General features: G+C 37.7%; 2 protein-coding genes and 1 long non-coding RNA gene across 4 annotated transcripts in view; 2 read left to right on the forward strand and 1 right to left on the reverse strand.

Moving 5' to 3' along the window:
* Nucleotides 1-20,725, forward strand: part of Utx (Utx histone demethylase) — a 107,655-nt gene extending 86,930 nt beyond the window's left edge. For both annotated transcript variants that reach the window (XM_067764730.1, XM_067764731.1), the window contains 7 exons: nt 9,676-10,231; nt 13,756-14,639; nt 14,855-14,973; nt 15,238-15,657; nt 15,878-16,087; nt 16,152-16,278; nt 16,689-20,725. In XM_067764730.1, the coding sequence (XP_067620831.1) occupies nt 9,676-10,231; nt 13,756-14,639; nt 14,855-14,973; nt 15,238-15,657; nt 15,878-16,087; nt 16,152-16,278; nt 16,689-16,904 (2,532 nt within the window). In that variant the 3' untranslated portion in view covers nt 16,905-20,725. The remainder of the gene's footprint in view (nt 1-9,675; nt 10,232-13,755; nt 14,640-14,854; nt 14,974-15,237; nt 15,658-15,877; nt 16,088-16,151; nt 16,279-16,688) is intronic.
* Nucleotides 6,282-8,485, forward strand: LOC137239439 (uncharacterized). Its single transcript, XR_010949377.1, has 2 exons — nt 6,282-7,305; nt 7,374-8,485. It is a non-coding gene; the product is annotated as an uncharacterized lncRNA (long non-coding RNA).
* Nucleotides 20,726-21,176: 451 nt separating the features above from the next.
* On the reverse strand, nt 21,177-22,213 carry mRpS7 (mitochondrial ribosomal protein S7). Its single transcript, XM_067764748.1, has 2 exons — nt 21,969-22,213; nt 21,177-21,903 (listed from the first exon to the last, which is right to left on the reverse strand). The coding sequence occupies exons 1-2, from the start codon at nt 22,010-22,012 to the stop codon at nt 21,273-21,275; spliced, it is 675 nt and encodes a 224-aa protein (XP_067620849.1). The 5' UTR covers nt 22,013-22,213; the 3' UTR covers nt 21,177-21,272.
* Nucleotides 22,214-24,035: the final 1,822 nt, after the last annotated feature.

The raw sequence follows: 24,035 nt of genomic DNA on the forward strand, positions 1-24,035 counted from the left end.
TGAGTCTCTTCGTTTCTGTCTTTATCTCTCCCTATCATACTTGTAAACAATCACTTATGTTGTCTTTATTGTTACGCATCGAAGAGCATTCTTTATATCCCATATATAGTGATGGTCCTAGACTATAGGTTGTCTAGTTCCAAAGACTGCTTACATACACTGTTGCGCGTATTCAACAAACGTACTAAAGGGCTCAAAGTCATCCATCTTAATGCGCAAAGCCTTTATAAAAAGCTGAATGAATTGAGATTCATATCTGAGGGTTCTGATATAGATGTTATATGTATTTCCGAAACCTGGTTTTCTTCATGTCACAAAAATGATTTGGTGCAACTAAATGGATATCAACTTTTCAGGGCTGATAGACGTGGTCATGGTGGTGGTGTTGCTATATATGTTAAAAGTAGTTTATCCTGTAAACTTTGCTGCAGTGCTAGTCCAAGTGATTTTGTCGAATATGTGTTCGTAGACGTGTTCTCTGTAAATAATGAAAGGCTTCTTATCGGCTGTGCATACAGACCTAATCGTGGAGTTGACTTCTCTGGCTTTATTGAATTTCTCGAGCCTCTACTTATAAGCTATGATAATATAATCATCGCTGGGGATTTCAACTCCAACCTTCTCGTCGACTGAACTCTAAAGCTAAGTATGGAGTCTCTTGGACTTTTTCCCACCAATTTAACTTCACCTACACACTTTACTGACTCAAAGTCTTCTGGATTTATTTTTTGTGAATGATCCCCTGAAATTGCTCCACTACGATCAATTGTCGGCATCTTGCTTTTCAAAACACGATCTGATATTTCTTAGTTACAACTTTCAAACGTCACACATACAATGTTCCTTTACATATCGTGATTTTAGAAGCATAGATTACAGTTCCCTTAATGCAGCGGTGGAGTCGGTTGAGTGGAGCTTGATTCGTACACTGACATCGGTCGATGATCAGGCATCATTCCTACAGAACCATATTATTAGGCTTTTCGACAACTATGTGCCAGTGAAACTCAAAGCTGCTACACACAATAATACCCCTTGGTTTAGTGCCAATCTAAAACACTTAATTCACCAGCGTAACCTTGCTTACTCACGATGGAAAAGATACAAAACCCTGGAGGCTCACAACTGCTTCAAAACAGCTAGGATCGCTGCAAACAAAGCCATTAGGTCAGCTAAGCAGAAATTTTATAATAACAAGTTTAGTGCTGCTTTGAGTTCGAAGGAAACCTGGAAGTCGATTAAACATATTGGTATCGGAAAATCCAAATGTGATATATCTGTCCTCCCTGATGTAGACATTAATGAGATAAATATAAATTTTGTAAATCTGCCAATCTCAACTGACAATATATGTGCTGATAATTATTGTATTCGCGCTAATGTTGATTTTGGTCCTCTTGAGTTTGCTAGTGTCGATGATTGTGATGTCGTTCAAGCCATTCTTTCAGTAAAGTCTAATGCTATGGGGTTCGATGGCATATGTCCGAAATTTTTAAAAATAATTCTTCCTAAAATCCTTCCTCACTTAACCTACTTGGTTAACTCTGTGCTGACGTCCTGTGTATTTCCCAAATGTTGGAAAGTTGCTAAGGTAATCCCAATCCCCAAGCAAAACAAGGAGTATAGGCCTATAGCTATTCTGCCTTTCCTTTCCAAGGTCGTCGAACGAATTTTGCACTGCCAGATAAATACTTATGTGCAGAATAATAACCTTCTCACAGATTCCCAGTCTGGATTCAGGTCAAATCGTAGCTGTAAAACGGCGCTCCTATCGGTGATAGAGGATATTCGAGAACAAGTTGACAAAAATTTTACTGCTTTCCTGACTCTTCTCGACCTTTCAAAAGCGTTTGACTCGGTCGACCACACCATTCTCTGCAAGAAGCTGGACAACCTATTTAATTTCTCCAACTGTGCAACAGCCCTAATCAGATCGTATTTGTCCGACCGAACTCAGGCAGTAAGTGTTGGTAGCAGAAAGTCTGACTTCGTCAGTGTTTTAAGAGGAGTCCCACAAGGCTCAATCCTTGGTCCCCTGTTATTTGTTTTGTATATAAACGATTTGCCTGGTGTTCTCAAGTATTGTAATATTCACATTTATGCTGACGACGTACAATTGTATATGTGCTGTCCTAGTGATCGTACCAGTTCATGTATTAATAACTTAAATTACGATTTGTGTCAAATTGGTACGTGGGCTTCTATGAACGGCTTATGTCTTAACCCTAAGAAGTCGAAATGTATAGTCATTCATAGAAGGTCACTAGATAAAAGTGGAATGGAAAATTTAATTTTAGACAACACTATTATAGAATACGTTGACACGGCAAAAAATCTAGGTATATTTTTTAACAAAACCCTGACATGGAAAGATCACATCTTCCGCACAGTGGGAAAAGTGTATGGGATGCTTCGTACACTCTGGCTTACACAATATTTTACTCCGTTACATATTCGTCTACTAATAGCAAAAGCGTACTTAATACCTACGCTCCTTTATGGTTGTGAGGTTTACTCCAATTGTGACTATGTATGTAATAGGAAACTTAATGTTGTGTATAACAACATTGCTAGATACGTCTATGGGTTGAAAAGACTTGACCACGTCTCTCAACATGCTTACAGGTTGCTAAACATTTCTTTCGATAACCTTATTAAACTTAAAACGCTCACTACGCTACATAAATTAATATATATGAAGGAACCTGACTATCTGTATCGGAGGCTAAATTTTCTCCAGTCGTCTAGATCTGTTCTCCTTACCCACTTCAGACATCGTATGCTAATATCTGATCGCCAGTTCTTCATTAATTCCATACGTCTTTGGAACTCGCTCCCTTCTAGACTTAGGCTTATAAGCAATGCTCTGCTCTTCAATAAAGAATTAACAAGTTTCTATAATAACCTAGACAATTAAAATACTGATTCCTTCTAAGCAAATGTACTCTATCATTCCTTTATTTCCCTATTTACTGTTTATTAAATATATTATTTGTTGTAACCTTTTCTTAGCCATAGTCATTAGCTTTAAGTTTCAAGATTAGATTGTTCCTATTTTATGCCTTTTACCGACTAGCACTGTAAAATAATTTTTGTCAAATTGTTGTGCTGGGATGAATTGCCTAATAAATACAATACAATACAATACAAATGTTTAGCGCATGTCTTCAACCTGTCTCTTTCCACCTTTGTCATACCCGAGAAATGGAAAATGGCCAAGGTGGTCCCGCTACTAAAGCCTTGGAAACCAGCTAACATAGGTGAGTCGTGTCGCCCGATATCTCTCCTATCGCCAGTGGCAAAGACGCTTGAAGCCATTTTGATCCCTTATTTCCAAGCAAATTTGCAGCTAGCCCCTCATCAGCATGGCTTCAGAAAACTCCATAGCACTACCACCGCGCTAAATGTCATTGGCACCCAGATAAATTGCGGTTTAAATCAATACCCCTACCATAGAACAGTACTCGTAGCGCTAGACCTATCAAAAGCTTTTGATACGGTCAACATGGCTCGTTACTGCAAGACCTGGAAGGGTGCACCCTTCCCCCATGTCTTAAAAGGTGGACCGAAAATTATCTGGGTGGTCGGCAGAAGGGAGAATTAAACACAGGGTTGTGTCCTATCCCCACTTTTGTTTAATTTCTACATATCTAAGTTACCTTCACCACCGGAAGGAGTCACAATCGTTTCCTACGCCGATGACTGCACAATAATGGCCACAGGCCCAGGCCCAAAGATCGATGCGCTATGCAATAAAATAAACGGCTACCTCCCTGATCTCTCCAGTTTTTTCGCCTCGCGAAAGCTGGCATTATCACCGACTAAATCTTCCGCGACCTTATTTACAACATGGACGTCCCAAATGTCGACCATTTTGGGTGTGACGTTTGATCAGGATCTACATTTTGGTGAGCACGCAGCCGCAATTGTTCCGAGAATTCAGAGCCGTAACAAAATCCTCAAATCGCTCGCTGGCAGTACCTGGGGAAAAGATAAAGAACGCTCATGACTACATACAAAGCAATTAGCCAGCCGATTACGTGCTACGCGTCACCCATATGGTCGCCAAGCCTAAAAATTACCCACTGGAAGAAACTACAGGCCTGCCAAAATACTGCTCTCAGAATCACCACGGGTTGTCTTCTTATGTCCCCAGAACACCATCTGCATAATGAGGCGAGAATACTCCCCATCAGGGAGAGAAATGAGATGCTGACCAAACAGTTCCTGTTGAATACCCAGAAACCTGGGCATCCCAACAGACATCTGATTGATGAACCAGCACCGCCTAGGGGCTTAAGGAGTCATCGCCGTAAGCATTTTGAGGAAATACGGCACCTGAGAACCCCGCCGTATGAAGCGAAAAAACACAAGCAGGTCCTTGGTGAACTCCATAAACAGGCGTCGGACCTTTATGCCGGGAATTGCCCGGTGAATCCAGTACTTAAAGAAAAGTATCCAAAACTCGCGGTAGAGGAACGCATACTCCCCAGGGAAACGCGTGTCACTCTTGCTCAACTTCGTTCTGGATACTGTAACAGGTTAAACTCTTACCTATCCAGAATCAACCCCGACATACAAAATGTATGCCCCGCTTGCAATGTGTCCCCACATGACACCAACCATCTCTTTAATTGTAATGTGGAACCAACGCCTCTAACACCCCTTTCCTTATGGTCCACCCCTGTTGAAACGGCAAGTTTCCTTGGACTCCCGTTAGAGGATATTGATGACAATTTGTGATCGGTCGCGGCTATTAGGTGGGGCGAGCATTGCTACAACAACAACAACTGAAATTGGAAGAGAAGCTCAGCCTAAAATCTCTTCCGATGTTATTGCGCCTATAATTAGTTTGTTTGTTTATGTAGAAATTCTTGTTTTCTACATGTGTGATCAGTTTTCCAGTAATAAACTGAGGCGATTAACTTCATCACACGATGGGGCAGAAAAGTTTACTAGGAATCTAAAGCGCCTATTTCGTGCTGCCATCCTGCACATATGGGCGCATTTTACTCGTTGAGAAAATACAGTCAGTATTTTAGATCACGATATTTATTGGCTATTTAGCATGAAATATTTATGAATCGTGATCATAATTGTAAAAAACAAAGAAGTTTTGAAATCCAATAATTGGATTTGGCAACATTTATTTAAAGTGCAGCACCTCTGCAATCCATTGATAGCTGTGTTTTTGTTTACATATATAGACGTTTACGCTTAAACTTTATATGAACTGCTAAGCGTCAAACTTTAAATACTTCTCTGAAATTGTTGCGCATAAAATTAGTACTACTAAATTTCAATACGCATTATACTCAGATGTAACTGATATGTGTCTATGTTTCACCTCTACACAAATTCTATGTATTATCTCTTAAAATGGTGTGTGCCCACAATCCATCGCAACTGATTCAGCTATAGGTTATACACAGCCATAAAACAGAGGTTTGTGTCTCCTCTTTTCGGTACACCCTGTGCTGTAGCTAGTTATATAACCACTGCCGCTAGATGGGTCTCCTAAGCATTATCTAAGCGAGGATAAGCGTTTTTTTACGCGCAAATGTAAACGTATACACGTGTAGAAAAAAAACGGCTATTATTATTACTAGGAAAGCATTATTTACAAGAATACTGCCAATATATTTTGAGGGATCAATCAATATTTTGTAAAATAATTAACGTAAGGGACAATATTATTGCGTACAACAAACTACAACCACATAATTGCACAAAAGCAAAACTTTTAATTTGCCCTCTCGAAATCGCGATAATGTCATGTTAACGATGTCACGCTGTAGTGTAGAATAACCGTTTTCGTTTATGTAAAGGGCCAATTAATGGTGACTTATAACCATATAACCATAACCCGATAAAACAGCTGATCGAACCTACCTTATGGAAATCAATGTAATCGATTAATGGTGTCATACCGTTGGTTTTTGGTTTCTCGCCATATCCATAACCTAAAAATATTTGAGTTGGTGAATTTCAAAATTTTTTGTAGATTTTATTCATTGTTTTGGATATCTTATGACTAAGAGACTTATTTTTTGTGAAATATGTTTGTATTTTTTTGCGTTTTCTTCTTAGAAACCTTTTCTTAACACGCTTATATTACCTCACTTGTATGTATGCTTGTTTGTAACATATAGCGACAGTGGTTAAATAACTCGCTACAAAACGAGTTGCGCTTAATAGCTGAGACACAAACCTCTGTGCTACGGCGTTTTTTTCTAGTTTTTTAAACCTTTTTTTTATATCTTTATGTTTTTCAAATTGTTGTTGCTTTTTCCGGTAAAAGTCTAGTTAAGGGGTCGACTGCTAATACTGTACCAAAAATATCGAGAGAAGTGTCAAACGACGCGTATTGACATCAGTATTAATAATCCGAAGGCGGAATTTTAACTCGTTCAAAAGATATCAACGAAAAACCGAAAAATTACCCGTGGGTTCTTCCGAAACGGGGGTGGGATCCATAGTATTTTTGCGCAGAATAGCTTTCTGCGTTGGCAGCCTTTGGCCACGCTTAAAAAAATTATCCTAGGTGGGTCCAACACCGGTATGGAGACGGCATCTATATCCGCGCAAAATACTTATGTTCACAATTTTTTTTGTGGGTACAATAACATTACAACAACCACATGAAAATCGACAACTTCATCTGCAAATATCTCCGAACAAGGATAAAATTTTTATTTTCGTGCTTCGCATTATTGTTGTCGAGATTAATACGCGTCTTTTGACACCTCTTTCGATATTTTGGACGCGTATTAACAGTGTCATGCTATCGTATAGAATTACCCGGGGCTTGAACCCAGGACCTTTAGAATGGTAGGCGGTGCACCTCACGACGGTGGATGAAATTTTAGTACATACACGATTCATCAGCTCAATCAATATCGTAAGAATGGTTCACAACCCTAGATAGAGGCACAATATTTATTGCACATGTAACCCTCGCCATAAAGTGTGCTAAAATGATCCGTCCAAAGAAAAGTAAGTTTGTAGAGTTGTACTTTTTCGTTCATTTCAGAGATCTGGTTCTTTCGTTCTTTTTCTGATGAACGAACAAGTTGTTCTTTTTGTTCATCTGTTCCTTTTTTTTCAAGCAAATTTGTTCACTGCTGCTCAAACCTACGAAAAAAGTCACTAAGTATAGATGGGGGTGTGTATGCAGCAATGCTTTGTGTAGGTATATTTAAATGTGTTATGAACAAACAAGTTAATATATATATGTATAATTAACTTCAAAAAAGTTACAAATTTCGGAAGATCCTGGAAATGGAAAGAGTACATACATAAATTGTAAATATGAACTTTTCAAGTTTAATAAATGTAATTAATTTCTTACAAAAAATGTTTTTCATAAATAGTTCATACATATATTGTTGTAGCAGTGCCACACACAAAGATGACCACACATATCTGTAGTGTAAGTGGTATCATCGACATTCGTGCTCACTGTGAATTTCTGCGTGTGTACGTATGAATTTACAATGTTCGCGAACGAGGAGAGAGAAAGAATAGCATTAGATAAAACGAATTAAAAGAACAAACGAACTACAAGAACAAATAGAACCGAAATCGAAGATCTAGTTCACTTGTTCAGTTGAGAGACCCGGTCAATTGAACAAGTTCAGAACGAAACGACCCAACTCTAATGCCCCTATTACCGTTTACAACTCAACTTAGTTGGGTTGTAATTAAAACAACTCAACTTTAAGACAACTCAACTCCTGTTTGGTATTACGAATTACAACTTATTTCAGTTGAAATTGAATTGAGTTGCCAACTTCAGAAAGTGATGATTTGACAGATAAATAAACAGCTGATCAATTTGTGGCAGAAATTTAAGCATTTTCAAATGTGATTTTTTTATTAATATTATATGAAATCTATTTTATAATGACAAAAATGTTGGTGATTGACATTTCGCGAATACGGAAAACATTCGCGTGATCATTCCAATCCCTTGGAACTACCACGCACCAAGTAAGAAAATGTTTAAGTGACAAACAAATAATGAGTTTCATATGAAGTTATTTTGCAGATTTGAAAGGAAGCATTTTACTCAGTACTAAACAAAATTAAGGACCATTTCCGCATACGCGTTCGTATTTTAAAATTATGCGCCATACTCCGATTCCTTGCTGACGGCAGCTATCAAATATGATGTGGAAATGATTTTGGTGTTGGACTGGTTTTAGATATTATTGAGGAGAATATTTGTGCGAAGTAGATTAAAACCCAAACAGAAAAAACTGTATTTTACTCAAATAGGATTCCCAGGAGTAGTGATAAGTATCAATGGGACTCGCATAATTATTTCACCTATTTTGGCTGCATCCGAACTGCGGCCAGCCTCGTCCAACTAAGGTCAAAAAGTTATTCAATGTAATTCGTTTAAACTTTGTTTTTTCTAGAAATGTGTACAAAATTGTTGATTATTGTTTGATTAAAAAAGGTTTAACTACCGGCTTTAAATGTTTTGCTTTTTTTTTGGTAACGTTTTATAAGCCCGTGCACCATCTAACTCTTATCAAAGGTGGTATCAAAAGACGGGTTTCCATCTCCGTTTTTAGGATTCGAGAGCGGAAATTAAAAATTTTATTTCTTTTGAAAGATATTTACAAAGACCCACAAAATGGCCCGAGAGGGTACGAAATATGTGGCCCGTTCCACAGTTTTTTTTTGCACAGAACATCTTTTTGCGTTGGCGGCCTTTGACCGCGATTCGTAAAAATAACTCTGGTTGAGTCCAACACCTTTCTGCATAGCTGTGTACAAAAAATCTGGCAAAATACAACAACCACATGAAATTAGATTTTATTAGAAATAAAATTTTTAATTTTTGTGGTAATTCTTTACGACAGCATGACACTGCTAATACGTGTCCAAAAATATCGAGAGAGGTATTAAACGATGCGTCTTGGCATCAGTATTAATAATCCGAAGGCGGAAAATAAAAATTTTAACTCCTTCAAAAGATATTAAACAAAAACCGAAAAAAGACAACAACATTACAACAACCACATGAAAATCGCCAACTTCAACTACAAATATCTCCGGACAAGAGATAAAATGTTTCTTTTCCGCCTTCGGATTATTGTTCTCGAGATTAATACGCGTCTCGATATTTTTGGACGCGTATTAGCAGTGCCATGCTGTCGCAAAGAATTACAATTTTTGTTTTCGGATTCTTAAATCGGAGGTCGAAACGTGTCTTTTGATATCAACTTTGAACATCTTTGTTAAAAATTAAGTGGTGAACCGTCTTCTAAAACGTAACATTTTTTCAAAACAACTGCAAAATTGCATGAGACAACTGCTAGTAAGCAGTTGTAAGATTTTGACGTCTTTGACAACTACACCAACACAAGGTTGTAAACGGCAATGCCACAAAAAGTTGTAAGACTAGACAACTCAACCGAAATTTTTTTTGACAGGTTGAGTTGTAATCTGTAATACCAAATTGCGAAATTTCAACTCAACCAGAGTTGAGTTGTAAACGGTAATAGGGGCATAAAAGTTGGCAACACTGCACTGACCATGTCAGAAGTTTATTTCGATCATTTCCTCTTTGTCTTTTCAAGTGAACACTTACTGTTTTTTTTAAGGTATTTTTTATAAAATAGCTTTCTAATATTTATAAATTTTGAATCTTCCCCATTTAAGGTGATACAAGGTCCACCGCCACCGTATCCACATCAGCAAAATGTACCAACAAAGCGTTTCAAAGATGAATCCCTCCAGCAGCAACACGTGGAGTCTGTCAATCACCAAACTCAACCAGCCTTCTTTCTTTCACAGCAACAATTACAAACCTTACAATTTTTGCAACAAAACCAAAGCACACTTAATCATCAAGAGCAGGCGATGTTCCAGCAGCTCAGTAATCAATATCGCCTTATGCAACAATACCAACAGGCAATGAGACAGCAGACCACGTGTCAAATACAGCAAAATGCACAACCGCAACAATTGTTGCAAAATCAATCTAATGCCACAACGGGGCATCCAATGCGTACAGCAGCATCTTCATCATCGTTAACGCATAGCGTTTTGAGTGATGTGTCTGGAGCTGTGGCGCAGTTAAATGTAAATCCGCCGCCTGCATATGTGGGGTCTGCTTCTGCGGAGCAAGCGAAGGAAGTTCTGCCACCAAAAGCATCAACTTCAGCAATCGAAGCAGAGGAATTAACACAATTATCAACGAATAGTGATCAATTAGGTGAGTATTTATACGTTAATGTTCGCGTTTACCACGTGATTTCCGGCAAAGTGTTACCCATCTATAAACTTTGGTACATAACCTCAACTTGGCTGTAGTTTTTTAAATGCATGGATTAAGGTGTATTTTCGCAAAATAAGTTTTCCTGTCTGAACCTTGTGTTATCTTTGAATCTGAATGAGTATTTGTTTAGATAATAGTAAATGTATTGGCATCAAAACTAAACGACGGAAAATGAGCTTTTCTGCATTTTTGCTATGGACGGCATTATAAATTAATGCATAAAGGAGCGGAAATCCAAAATTGCAACATAACACCTATATGATGCATCTGTAGGAGTATTTTATCAGTATTATCATCAATAAAATATACTATGGTAAAAGACTCACACATCTGGATACCGCCCTAATATCGAGGCCTTACTCACTGGCAACAATCGCATTAACTTAGGCGATTTCAATGCCCATCATGACCTATGGCATTCAAACTTGCGGGCGGACAGTAGGGGTGAGATGTTGGCGGATCAAATAGACGAAACGACGTTCTGCACAATAAACGGAGACGCCCCCACACGTATGGTAGGAAGCTGTCATAGCTCGCCAGATATCTCAATCGTGAGCGCAGAACTCGTAAACTGCGTCAACTGGCAGCCGATGGTAACATTGGCATCCGACCACCTGCCCATACTTATTTCGTTCGAGCGTACCGCCGACTTCATCGTCACCGAAAAACGCACTTTCATAAACTTCAAAAAAGGAAAGTGGGAAGAATATAAATCTGCAACAGACAGCAGCTTTGCTGCCCTCCCTATCCCGACTGATGCCCGCCAAGGGGAGCGTGCCTTCCGTAAGGTCATTGAATCCGCCTCGGCACATTTCATTCCCGCCGGGAGAATTCCCGAAATCCGGCCCCACTTCCCGGCGGAGGCCGCGAGCTTAGCGAGGGAACGCGACCTTATAAGACAGCTTGATCCAGACGACCCCCAAATAAGGGATATAAACCAACGCATCAGATTGCTTGTGGACGAACACAAGCGGGCGAAATGGGAAGAGCACCTAAGAGGTTGTAACCTCTCTACCGGTGTGGGTAAACTTTGGTCCACCGTAAAGTCCCTATCGAATCCGACTAAGCACAAAGACAAAGTTTCCATCGCCTTTGGCGATAAGGTGCTGTCAGATGCGAAAAAATGCGCGAGCGCTTTCTGCCGACAATATATAATGCATCCTACGGTCGACAAAGATAGACGGAGAGCCAATAGACACGCACATAAACACAAACTCAGTGCGTCACCAATTACCATCACCGCTAGAGAGGTTGAGGACGCCATTGGTCGCGCTAAACCATCCAAAGCAGTGGGCCCAGACGGCATAGCCATGCCGATGCTTAAAAACCTAGGGAAAGAGGGTTTCAAATATTTAGCGCATGTCTTCAACCTGTCTCTTTCCACCTTTGTCATACCCGAGAAATGGAAAATGGCCAAGGTGGTCCCGCTACTAAAGCCTGGGAAACCAGCTAACGTAGGTGAGTCATATCGTCCGATATCTCTCCTATCGCCAGTGGCAAAGACGCTTGAAGCCATTTTGCTCCCTTATTTCCAAGCACATTTGCAGCTAGCCCCTCATCAGCATGGCTTCAGAAAACTCCATAGCACTACCTCCGCGCTAAATGTCATTAGCACCCAGATAAATTGCGGTTTGAATCAATATCCCCACCATAGAACAGTACTCGTAGCGTTAGACCTATCAAAAGCTTTTGATACGGTCAACCATGGCTCATTACTGCAAGACCTGGAAGGGTCCACCCTTCCCCCATGTCTTAAAAGGTGGACCGCAAATTATCTGGGTGGTCGGCAGGCATCGGTGCAATTCAGAAACGAAACATCAAAACAAAGGAGAATTAAACAAGGGGTGCCACAGGGTGGTGTCCTATCCCCGCTTTTGTTTAATTTCTACATATCTAAGCTACCTTCACCACCGGAAGGAGTCACAATCGTTTCCTACGCCGATGACTGCACAATAATGGCCACAGGCCCAGGCCCAAAGATCGATGAGCTATGCAATAAAATAAACGGCTATCTCCCTGATCTCTCCAGTTTTTTCGCCTCGCGAAACCTGGCATTGTCACCGACTAAATCTTCCGCGACCTTATTTACAACATGGACGCCCCAAATGTCGACCATATTGAACATCCACGTCGATGGCACTACGCTACCGACTGTCCTACACCCCAAAATCTTGGGTGTGACGTTTGATCAGGATCTACATTTTGGTGCGCATGCAACCGCAATTGTTCCAAGAATTCAGAGCCGTAATAAAATCCTCAAATCCCTTGCTGGCAGTACCTGGGGAAAAGATAAAGAAACGCTCTTGACCACATACAAAGCAATTAGCCAGCCGATTACGTGCTACGCGTCACCCATATGGTCGCCAAGCCTAAAAACCACCCACTGGAAGAAACTACAGGCCTGCCAAAATACTGCTCTCAGAATCGCCACGGGCTGTCTTCTTATGTCCCCAGAACACCATCTGCATAATGAGGCGAGAATACTCCCCATCAGGGAGAGAAATGAGATGCTGACCAAACAGTTTCTGTTGAATACCCAGAAACCTGGGCATCCCAACAGACATCTGATTGACGAACCAGCACCGCCTAGGGGCCTAAGGAGTCATCTCCGTAAGCATTTTGAGGAAATACGGCACCTGAGAACCCAGCCGTATGAAGCGGAAAAACACAAGCAGGTCCTTGGTGAACTCCATAGACAGGCGTCGGACCTTTATGTCGGGAATTGCCCGGTGAATCCAGTACTTGAAGAAAAATATCCAGAACTCGCAGAAGAGGAACGCATACTCCCCAGGGAAACGCGTGTCACTCTTGCTCAACTTCGTTCTGGATACTGTAACAGGTTAAACTCTTACCTATCCAGAATCAACCCCGACATACAAAATGTATGCCCTGCTTGCAATGTGTCCCCACATGACACCAACCATCTCTTTAATTGTAATGTGGAACCAACGCCTCTAACACCCCTCTCCTTATGGTCCACCCCTGTTGAAACGGCAAGTTTCCTTGGACTCCCGTTAGAGGATATTGATGACAATTTGTGATCGGTCGCGGCTATTTAGGTGGGGCGAGCATTGCTACAACAACAACAACAACTCACACATCTACATTTTAAAAGAAGACACATTGCTTACTATTTAGACCGCAGATATACTTTGGCGTGGAACTATTAGTATGATTGCCCCTCTGACGGAAAATTATGGGATTTGCACATGGGTCTTTACTATATCTCTTATATGCACTAATAATACATAGAGTGCAGATAACATGGTTGACCAACATTTGAATTTCAATAATTTAAAATAATAAAAATAAAGGGATTAAATACTGACTTATAAAAAAATTTAGAAAAACTAGAAAAAATTGCAAAACCTTAAATACATTGTTGTACGATCTTATGTCGCCGATTTTTTTTAGAACTATAGTACAAAAGTTTTACTAAATTCTCTTTTGTTTCTACTTAGGCGTTAGCGATCAAGAACTGACTGCATTTCTTTCTCAAAAGGACTTAACATCTACTTTTGCTGAAGATCTCTTGAAGACTTTTAGTGCTGAAAGCTTAGACATTAAAGAAGAAGATATTAGCGGTGCAACAGATGATTTATTCAATGGACTGGATAAAAATTTAAATACAAGCGACAAATCGAATGCGCGCACATCAACTTGCAGCAATAGCCAACAGTTAACAGGAATAGCAGCAGCGTCATCCTCAACCAGTTTAGAGCAGATTGGTGGGTGCAGCGGCGGCACAGTAAAAGAAGAACTAGATGAAAGTTCAGATGTGAAAGTGGAAAAATTTCGTGATGACGAATATGATGATAGGAGCATTAATAAATATGATGATGATATTGACGAGCCATCAAAGTTTAGCATACAAATGGATTCTAAACAATTAGTGGTTGCGGCTAAAAATTTACCACTGGATGAACCCCCACCTCATTGTTCCGTTTTACATATAAATGCACCACCACCTTCGCCACCCGATTGCCCACCACAACGCCTAACACGTGAACAGCTGCTACCGCCCACACCATCAGTTCATTTGGAAAACAAAAAACATGCCTTTAGTCCACAGTTGCAAGAGTTTTGTCTTAAGCATCCTATAGCAGTTGTACGTGGTTTAGCTGGAGCACTTAAATTAGATTTGGGTTTGTTCTCTACAAAGACGCTTGTCGAAGCTAATCCCGATCATAGTGTTGAGGTACGCACACAAGTACATCAATCACCTGATGAAAATTGGGACGCTTCACAAGCGAAGCGTGTATGGGCGTGCATTTCGCATAGATCCCATACAACAATTGCCAAATATGCACAATATCAAGCATCCAGCTTTCAAGATAGTTTAAAGGTGGGTAAAACAATTCATGTTTTTATAACGTATTTTTTTATTATATATTTTTTTGGTTATATAATTGTATTTATGATGATCCCAATTTTTAATAACTTTCGTTCTACTTAAGAATGATGATGAGATTTATTAAACTGAATGCAATTCAATTATGTGTTTAGCTTTTGTGTTATTAATATTTTTTACATAGTGAACAAAATATATTTTTATTTCAGGATGAACAAGATAAAGGCCCTGCTGGTGTGCAAACAATGTCTGATTCAGATTCGAAAGACTCAGTGAGCAATTCAAATGGAAAGCGGAAAAAGCACAAAAATGGCAATAAAATGTTAAGGTAAGTTTATAATTTTCGAACTTTCAATTATAAGTTTGCACTTTATATCCAAGTCCTTGGTTAATAATCCAAGTTCTTGGTTAATATTTATCAAAGTGCAGAAAGCAAAGCAGGGCTTTTCGCTAACACCGTTTTCAAAAATATAATAATGAACGGCGTTTGATAGTAGAGCTCACGACATTGAAATAATTGTATGCTTATATTTTTGTTGTTTGATATATGTGGCTTTTAATACAAATATTTTATCGTATGTGGTAATTTAAGATTTGGCACCAACGTGGATTTATCGGACGAACGTAAATGGCGTATACAGCTAGCTGAGTTACAAAAATTGCCAGCATTTGCGCGTGTTATATCAGCAGCAAATATGTTATCACATGTAGGTCATGTTATTTTGGGTATGAATACTGTGCAGTTGTACATGAAAGTGCCTGGAAGTCGAACGCCGGGTCATCAAGAGAATAACAATTTCTGTTCAATTAACATAAACATTGGACCAGGTGATTGTGAATGGTTTGCTGTACCGGATGCGTATTGGGGTGGTATTCATAATCTTTGCGAAAAAAATAATATTAGCTACTTGCATGGTTCGTGGTGGCCAGTGCTAGAAGATTTGTATAAGGAGAATATACCCGTTTATCGTTTTATACAACGTCCAGGCGATTTAGTTTGGGTTAATGCAGGGTACGTTGATTTAAAACTACATATAAACTAAAATAATATAATATTGAATGCTTTTATGATGTTAAACTTAAATCATTACTAACTTTCGTTCTACTGAATACATATTTGTGGAAATTGAAATTTCTGAAAACAAGCTTACAATATTTAATTATTTTAAGTTTTGGTTCATGTGTCTAGAATATATACCGAAATTAATTATGAACCTAACAATCCATTTCAGTTGTGTACACTGGGTTCAATCAGTAGGCTGGTGTAATAATATAGCATGGAATGTGGGTCCCTTAACAGCACGCCAATATTCACTTGCGATTGAACGTTACGAATGGAATAAGTTGCAAAACTTCAAGAGTATAGTACCGATGGTGCATCTTAGTTGGAATCTGGCAAGGAATATCAAGGTTTCTGATCCAAAACTATTCGAGCTTGTCAAGTAGGTTCATAGGCGAGTTATAAAAATTGCTGTTACTGACAATTGTTTTTATGTCTATTTTTAGAATGTGTCTTTTACAAACGCTTAAAAATGTATTGCATACCTTAGAATATGTTAAATCTAAAGGTGTAGAAGTGCGCTTTCATGGGCGTGGGAAAAATGAAGCCTCACATTATTGTGGCCAATGTGAAGTAAGTTGACAAGATTAAAATTTAAATCGTAATATTATTGAATCCGTAGATATACTTTGGAGTGGACACTTTGGTAACACTCTGATTGCCCCTCTGACGGAAAATTATGAGATTTGCACATGGGTCTTCATTAATCACTTATGTGCACTTTTTAATAGTGTACATTTGATGGCAGACCAACAATTAATTCAAATTAGACAGTATCTTTTTAAGCGGAGATTACCCTTATTGCTTTGAATGTATGAAAACATTTATTTGAAGCAATTTTTAATTTATAATTTATTAAATAATTTGGGAGCAATTTAAATAACGTGACATCGGGACATGCAGACACAATTTGTTGAGCGCACGATTCAATATTAATTTTTTAATTAATCTATTGTTTTTCCATGTTGCACTTATTTTTATAGGTTGAAGTTTTCAACATTTTATTTATACGCGAACAAGAGAAACGTCATGTTGTGCATTGTATGGCCTGCGCACGAAAGCAAGCACCAAATTTACAAGGTATTGTTTGTTTAGAGGAATATCGTTTAACGGAGCTTTTACAAATTTACGATGCTTTCACGTTATATAAAGCACCACAGACACCACTGCCACAAAGTCCGCATGCGTCGAATATTTAATTTATTATTTTAATACCGATCATGATAATTATAAAGACATATGTTAGTTGATTTGGCATAGTTTCTTAGGTATCGATAGGTCTATTGATAATATTAAAAAATTATACAATTTTTATATGTAATAGACAACAAAGAAAAAATGCACTGGTATTATACTTACATATTTATGTACGTGGGCATATTTTTATAACCTTATACAAACTGCATACATACATTCATACATTTTAGCTGTTTATCGAGTAAATTTATGCTCTTCATACATACATATTGACGATTAGCTTAACTCTTAATAATATTACTGTTCTAAGGAATTTTATTTCTAAGATATGTAAGGCATTATTAAGTACACATAATACATACATATAAAATTATACATACGTACGAAAATTTTACATACACTTAATTATTATGAAAAGATATATTTATATTTAATTTGTTCTATTTTTAAGTTTAATTTATCATTATATATTATTGTAAATTATATACGTTTAATTAAATTGTTTTATTTATTTTTTGGGTTGTATTCCCGCTGCGTTTAACTTATTTTATTTGTTTGCACTTGGTGTAACATACATTTTTGTTTTAATTATAGAGAAAAAAAGTTATGTTTAATTCTTATATACAGTTTACATGCAACTTTTGCAGTATGCTTACGATAAATTTAGTAATACAACCCTAAAAATATGTATGTAAGCAAGTTCATATTAGTATCAAAGCAATTAGGTTGTTTTTTAGTCTAAAAATTTTTAGTTAAATTGATTACATTTAAACAAAGCATCTTTGACAACTTTACATGGAAATGAAAAGCGATACTGCTTAAATCGTACAGCTTTTATAAATAAGAAATAAAAAGCGTTATATATTTCGTCTAAAACTTACGTACGTATTTAAACATGCACATAGTTCATATGTACATATACATAAGATACATAAGTTTTGGTATGCTTGCATAAAAATATGCATAAGCGCGAACAGTCGGCAAGGTGGCAAGGAACGACAATCCACGATAGTCACGTCGTAATGCTAAGAATCAAACGTCTAGTTTTGAGATCTCGTCAATGATAACTTTGCTGGCTGGAATGTATTTTCTCACATTTGATTTTAAAAACGTATATTTTAAAATTATACCAATTTTATATATAATAAGCGCGAACTTAAACGTCTACACAAGCAAGCATACCATTCAATATTTATATAAATTCACAACATAATATAGAACCTGTATATGTAATTAATGATCTCATTGAAGAAATAAACGAGGACGAAATAGCGGAAGACAAATAAAATAAATATAAACGTTTATTAACGTGTGCTGTATCGAATATAAAAGCATAAAATTAAAGGCTAAAATATCAGTTCTACATAGATCTAAAATAAAGTCTACGAAACAAACGTATATATTTTTATAATTATTTGAAAAAAAAAAAACCATAATATAAAAATAATATTTTAGAAGTACGTGTACTGTATAACACACAATATAACGGTATACACACAAGTGTTCAATATTTGAAAAGGAACAAGATGGAGCAGGTGACCTAGAAGGACGCCTTAGTAAAATTATGCTTAAAAAAAGGAAGAACGTATGATTGTTTTATTGGCGTCGGCTCGTTCCACATACATGCGATTTTTTTTTTTTGAAATATTTACAAAAACAGTACGAAATCTTGGTTAATACTAAAATGAAATAATGACGTCGGCTTAAGGTGTAAGCGTGCCAAATTCGTTGTGATACTGTTTTAAAGGGCAGGTTTTGTTTGTTGCAATAGCCGATCAAAGCAGTTTGTTATATGATTTCAAGACTAAATATGGAAAGCGAATTGTTTAAAATTTACATTTTTTTTAGTGGGCTTTGCACTTTCAAGCCGACGATAACTTTTTTTTAGTAGTAATAGAACAGAGTATGGAAATTAACAAAAAGCAAATTTTTCTATTTAGTTAATTTCATTCAAGCAAGCACAAATACCAGCGAATTTGCACTAATAAAGATAGCGTTTTTTCTTTTGGCTTTGCTTTTAAAGTACTCACCTAAGTGCAAAATGCCTTAGGCAACCGTTTCTTGGTTTATCTTTTTTTGATTTCAATAAATGTCTTTATATTAAGATGAAAGTGCTCAAAACTGGTGGGTTCGAGACATACAATTTCTTTCAGGGAATTACATCGCCTGCTGTCATGTATAAAATGTAGTGCTCTTCAAATCATCTATGGTGAGCAGTATTTGGTATACTATTTAGCATTTACTGTCTTTAACCATTTTACAGAGGCTTTGATCGACATGACTACTTTTGGTATACCTCCTCCCTCGTAAGGTAAAGGAAGTCTTGGCCTTGGCTACTACGTGCGTCGGGAAGCCTTGCTTTTCGGGAAATATCCGAACCTTTTGCCAATACTTTAGTTTGCATACTCTGCATGTACTTTTACAAATATATTGTTTTTGTACTGAATTTTCATACTTCATACTATTATGCTCAAATGGGTGCTAAATTTATTTAATATTAAGAAACATGAAATTGTAAATATCAGGTATATGCTGAAATTCACTTTAGAGTAAAATTGCGTCTTGAGTCTATTTGAATTTGCCGGAAACAGCAAAACGCATACAAGTGAAAGGGAAATGCAGCATATGCCTGTATATACACCATATCGATGGCTGAGTGAAAGACCAAGATCGTTCCCGAGATAGTCGGACTAGTACCTTAACGATACTAGTTACCGGAACGTATTGGATCTATATCCTGCAAAGGACGAATCAACACCGATAACACTCCCGCAAACGTGTTGGTCTTCACCATTGTACAGGTCTACAAGTAGGATATGTAGCAGCGCGCACATACACAGCCACGCTCACCTGATAAAATGCTTGTTCTTGTTCGTTATTTTTGTGGATGCTATTTGGCACTGTTGTACTTCTTAGGACCAAACAAAGTTTAGTAGCTGCTATCGAAAACTGCTTAAAATTTTTTTTTCTTATATTACAAAGAAATATACTTATTTACTTTCAAACGAGCACTTAATTACATCTCTCTTTAATAACCATATATTTTGGACAATTTTAATTAACAAATTGTGATACTTTTTTACGGGGACGATTGCTAAAACACGGCCAAAACCGTCGGGGGAGGTACTAATAGACGCGTTTTTGCCTCGCTTCCAATAATTCGAATACTTTTTATCTTCGGACTATTGACAACAGGACAAAACGCGTCTATTCATTTTTGTTTCCGCTTTTTTGGACGGGTTATTGCAGTCGACCTCGGTTTCAAACTGTTTTTCGCGGAGAACTTTTGAACGGGTAGAAAAACTTAACTCCCGTGTTTGTATTCTTAATACTGAAATAACTACGCGTCCTCAGATACCCCAATTGAAGACTTTTTTATAATTTTCTGAAGGACCCACATGGGTGCACTTAAAATTTCCTAACCTGTAAACCTGTACAATGGTCTTCACACTCAGTCGTGGGAATACTAATTTTACTAACTTTAGTTAAATTTTCAGCAGGCTCAGCCAATGCATATAAAAAAATCCGAAAGTGAAATGGGTTCCAGCGCTTATTTATCATCATACCACATCGCATCTACTGTACATACATATATATTTATTAATAGACGATTTCTTGGTATCCAAAATATTTAAATTAATGCATCGCATCTGTTTGTGATGCCATCCGATTTACGTATGACGTAAGTAAGCGCGTGTTTTGATTTAAATTATTATATATAATATTTATAGTTTACAAATAAAATAACTTTCATGCGTATATCTGTATAATTTATGAGTAGATTCAAATTAATAAATAAATATGTAAAGTAAAAATTGTAAAATAGTCCGTGTGTTTGAGCTGCAGTTGGTGCAGCAGTGTTACTTTTTATGACAGAGATTGATTGTCTATACGAAAAGGAACATAATTTTTCACTGCGCCATTACAACAGAATATCAGCTTGAGTATCAGCAGGATTCCATCAATTAATGGCTGCTTTTTCAGTGCGAGTTTAAACTCCAGTTAAAGTTGCAAGAGCTACGGCAGAGATTTTGCGTTTTAACTTATTACTGACGCTTGGCAAGCGTTGCAACATAGTCGTCAAATGTAGCGTTTGACGGTTGTGCGCTTCGTCAGCTTCTACGAATAATTCAACATAAGACAGATTGTGTTTCCTGAGTCTAGTCATAGCTGAACATGTACCGCTTTTCCCATTATTTAGACAGGAACTGTGCATCCCCTGTGGGATTTGTTCTAACATTCTAAATTAAACTAAGCTGGGAAAAACGTATCAATTTAAAAATTGTACGCATGTATATTCATTGATGGATGTAACTTTTATACATAAATTTCATAAATCATTTATGTGTACATATACTAATATAAATAGTCTAACTCCATCTATAATGTGCATATGCGCGATTGCTTTCACATTGCCGATGTAAATCATTCTTCCGTTTAATAACTCTTCCTTGATTATAGGCAGCATCCAGTACTTCCCATGCCAGTTTTTCTGGTAAATGCACTTTGCGCTCCTTTTCTCTAGCCGCTTCTAGTAGCCATTTCATTGCTAAAAAATATGATCTCTTTTCACTTACTGGCACGGGTACTTGATATTTGACACCACCCCTCTTGATACCGGTCAGTTGCAACAACGGTCGACAATTCTCAATTGCTTTAACTAATAATTGTTCAGGGTCAGCTATTATTTTATCCTTTTCCTCGGGATTTAAATTTATACGTTCAATTTGTAAACGTTTCAAGACTTCAAATGATTTTGAAAGCAATTCTCTAGCCAGTGCTTTGTTGCCCCCTTTCGTTATATAATTTAACATTTTGTTTACCAAATTATTATAGTAGATGGATTCGGATTCGTCATTTTTGGCTGCCTTGATTGGTATGTGCGCTAGTTTGGTATATTCATCAGTTTCCTTTAAGCTGAGCTGTTTCTTTTTGGTGAATATTGCATCAATGTAATGTGGCGAATAGCAAGCTGCACGGTTCACTTGGCCACAAACCAAGCTGAAAAAACAGAGGATTAGGGCTTTTATTTGAGTGGATAGCATAATCAACATTTTTCATTTCACCTTCTTAGTGGCTCCAGCCGATTGCACAAAATGCTGCGCAGCATTTTCTTTCATGGAAGAAAGCTAAAAATTAATAGGCGAGCAGAAACAGCAGCACGACTCCCACAAATATTTCGAGCAGCTGTTTTTGAGATGTGATGGAACGAGCTTATCGATATCACTCGTACGATAGCCCATTAGTGATGTGCATAACTCGAAACTCGAGTTCTACCCACAAATCACACACAGAAGATTGTGCAATCAAGAGTTCAAAATTGCTTGGTTCCGCGGATCTACGTCACACTTGACTGCTTCAGCGAATGAAAGAGAGAGAAAAAACAGAGCTAAAGGTAAATGACATAAAAGTTGCTCATAAAAAACAGCTGAACTAATTTTTACATGCGCAATGCGCCACCTTCTATAATTCCATCATGAGTTCTACCTACTACTGATTGTAAATGCCAAATTAAACTTGCTGAAAAACCAAAAACCAATTGGTTGGCTATAGCGTTAGCGTTGCGGTATTGCACCATTAATCGATTACATTGATTTCCATAAGGTAGGTTCGATCAGCTGTTTTATCTGGTTATAAGTCACCATTAATTGGTCCTTTAGGACGGTAAATTTACTACGCTGTTGACACTGTTTTCAATTTTATAATAAATTTCAGTTACAGGACAAGCATTTATTTACGCTTCCGTTGTACAATTTTTTTGAAAGAATGCAACGCTGCCTCAAGGGCTAAAAGAATTAAGATAGTGTAAAATGAATGCGGATTTAGACAAACGATTTGGTCGTTCGTAGCAAAGCAGCAATGCATTTCACTGTTTCCTTATTGCGCTGTAAGCACCAAAGCCAAGGAATGCGTGCGTTTGAGCCCATAAGAATTTCTTGGACCCTTAAAGAAATGGCCAGGAAATCTGTGCACATTCAGTGTATGAACGCATCTGAAACGAAATATTGTACAGAAAATTAATAATGAAAAAAAAATTTTAATTGAAAAATAAAATCTCAGGTTTGGCTTACTCGTTGGTACAAAGGGTCACACTGTTAAAGCGACTTAAACTATGACTTTTTTTCTTTCGTTTGTTTCATTAGCCATTGAGTGTGCTTGTAATTCTCAACTTGTTAGTGAAATATTCTAAAGATATAGTTTTAGTTTTTAATTTAAAATTGAGGTTCTTCGAGTAGAAGATGGGGTGCCAATACCTCAGAGCCAAGTGCTCGCCTCCATATCACATTTTTTAAGGGTTCTTCAAATAGAAGATGAGGTGGCTCATTAGAGCGAAACCTCAGAGCCCCCAGTGCTCGCCCCAATGAATAAATACAAGAGGTTCTTCAAATAGAAGATGAGGTGGCTCATTAGAGCGAAACCTCAGAGCCCCCAGTGCTCGCCCCCAATGAATAAATACAAGAGGTTTTTCAAAGCAAAACAAGGTGGCTCATCCCGCAGCCAATACCTTGGAGCCCCCAGTGCTCGCCCCCAATGAATAAATACAAGGTGTAACAGGTACATAGTGACCTCTCTCTAAATAAATTTAAAAATAACAAACAAATACATTAAAATAAAGATATCATAAATAAGGTGTACCGATGCGTTGCATCGTCCCGTATTTTAAATACACCATAAACAAAATAAAATAACATACAGTCCATTAAAATAGTAATTTATAAAATAAAAAAGATAATAAATTTAAAAAAATGCTTGCTTGCAGTGGGCTTTAAACCCGCAACCCCAAACGTGTGAGTCGGGTACGTCATCCACTGTGCCACGACTCATACGCCTACCTGCGCATCAAATTACTCCCATATAACTCATATTAAACCGCTCGCCCTCAACTGCCCCACGCTTAGCTACACACTAAGGAAATTTAAATCGCTTTCCACCTGGCTCTTTCGACGGAGTGGGACCGCTCTCTTCCTCTGCTTCCATAGACGTGTGCGGATGAGAATATTGTTTTAGAAGGAGCATCATTCTTCATTCGCATAACACGACTAAGCAGCGTAGCTGATGCGTTTTAATTCGATGGACTATTAAGGTTTCGGTATATAGCTCGTACAACTCATCATTAAATCTTCTTCGGTACT

This window comes from Eurosta solidaginis, chromosome 2 (assembly GCF_040869045.1).
Source record: "Eurosta solidaginis isolate ZX-2024a chromosome 2, ASM4086904v1, whole genome shotgun sequence".
Taxonomy (NCBI): Eukaryota; Metazoa; Arthropoda; class Insecta; order Diptera; family Tephritidae; genus Eurosta; species Eurosta solidaginis.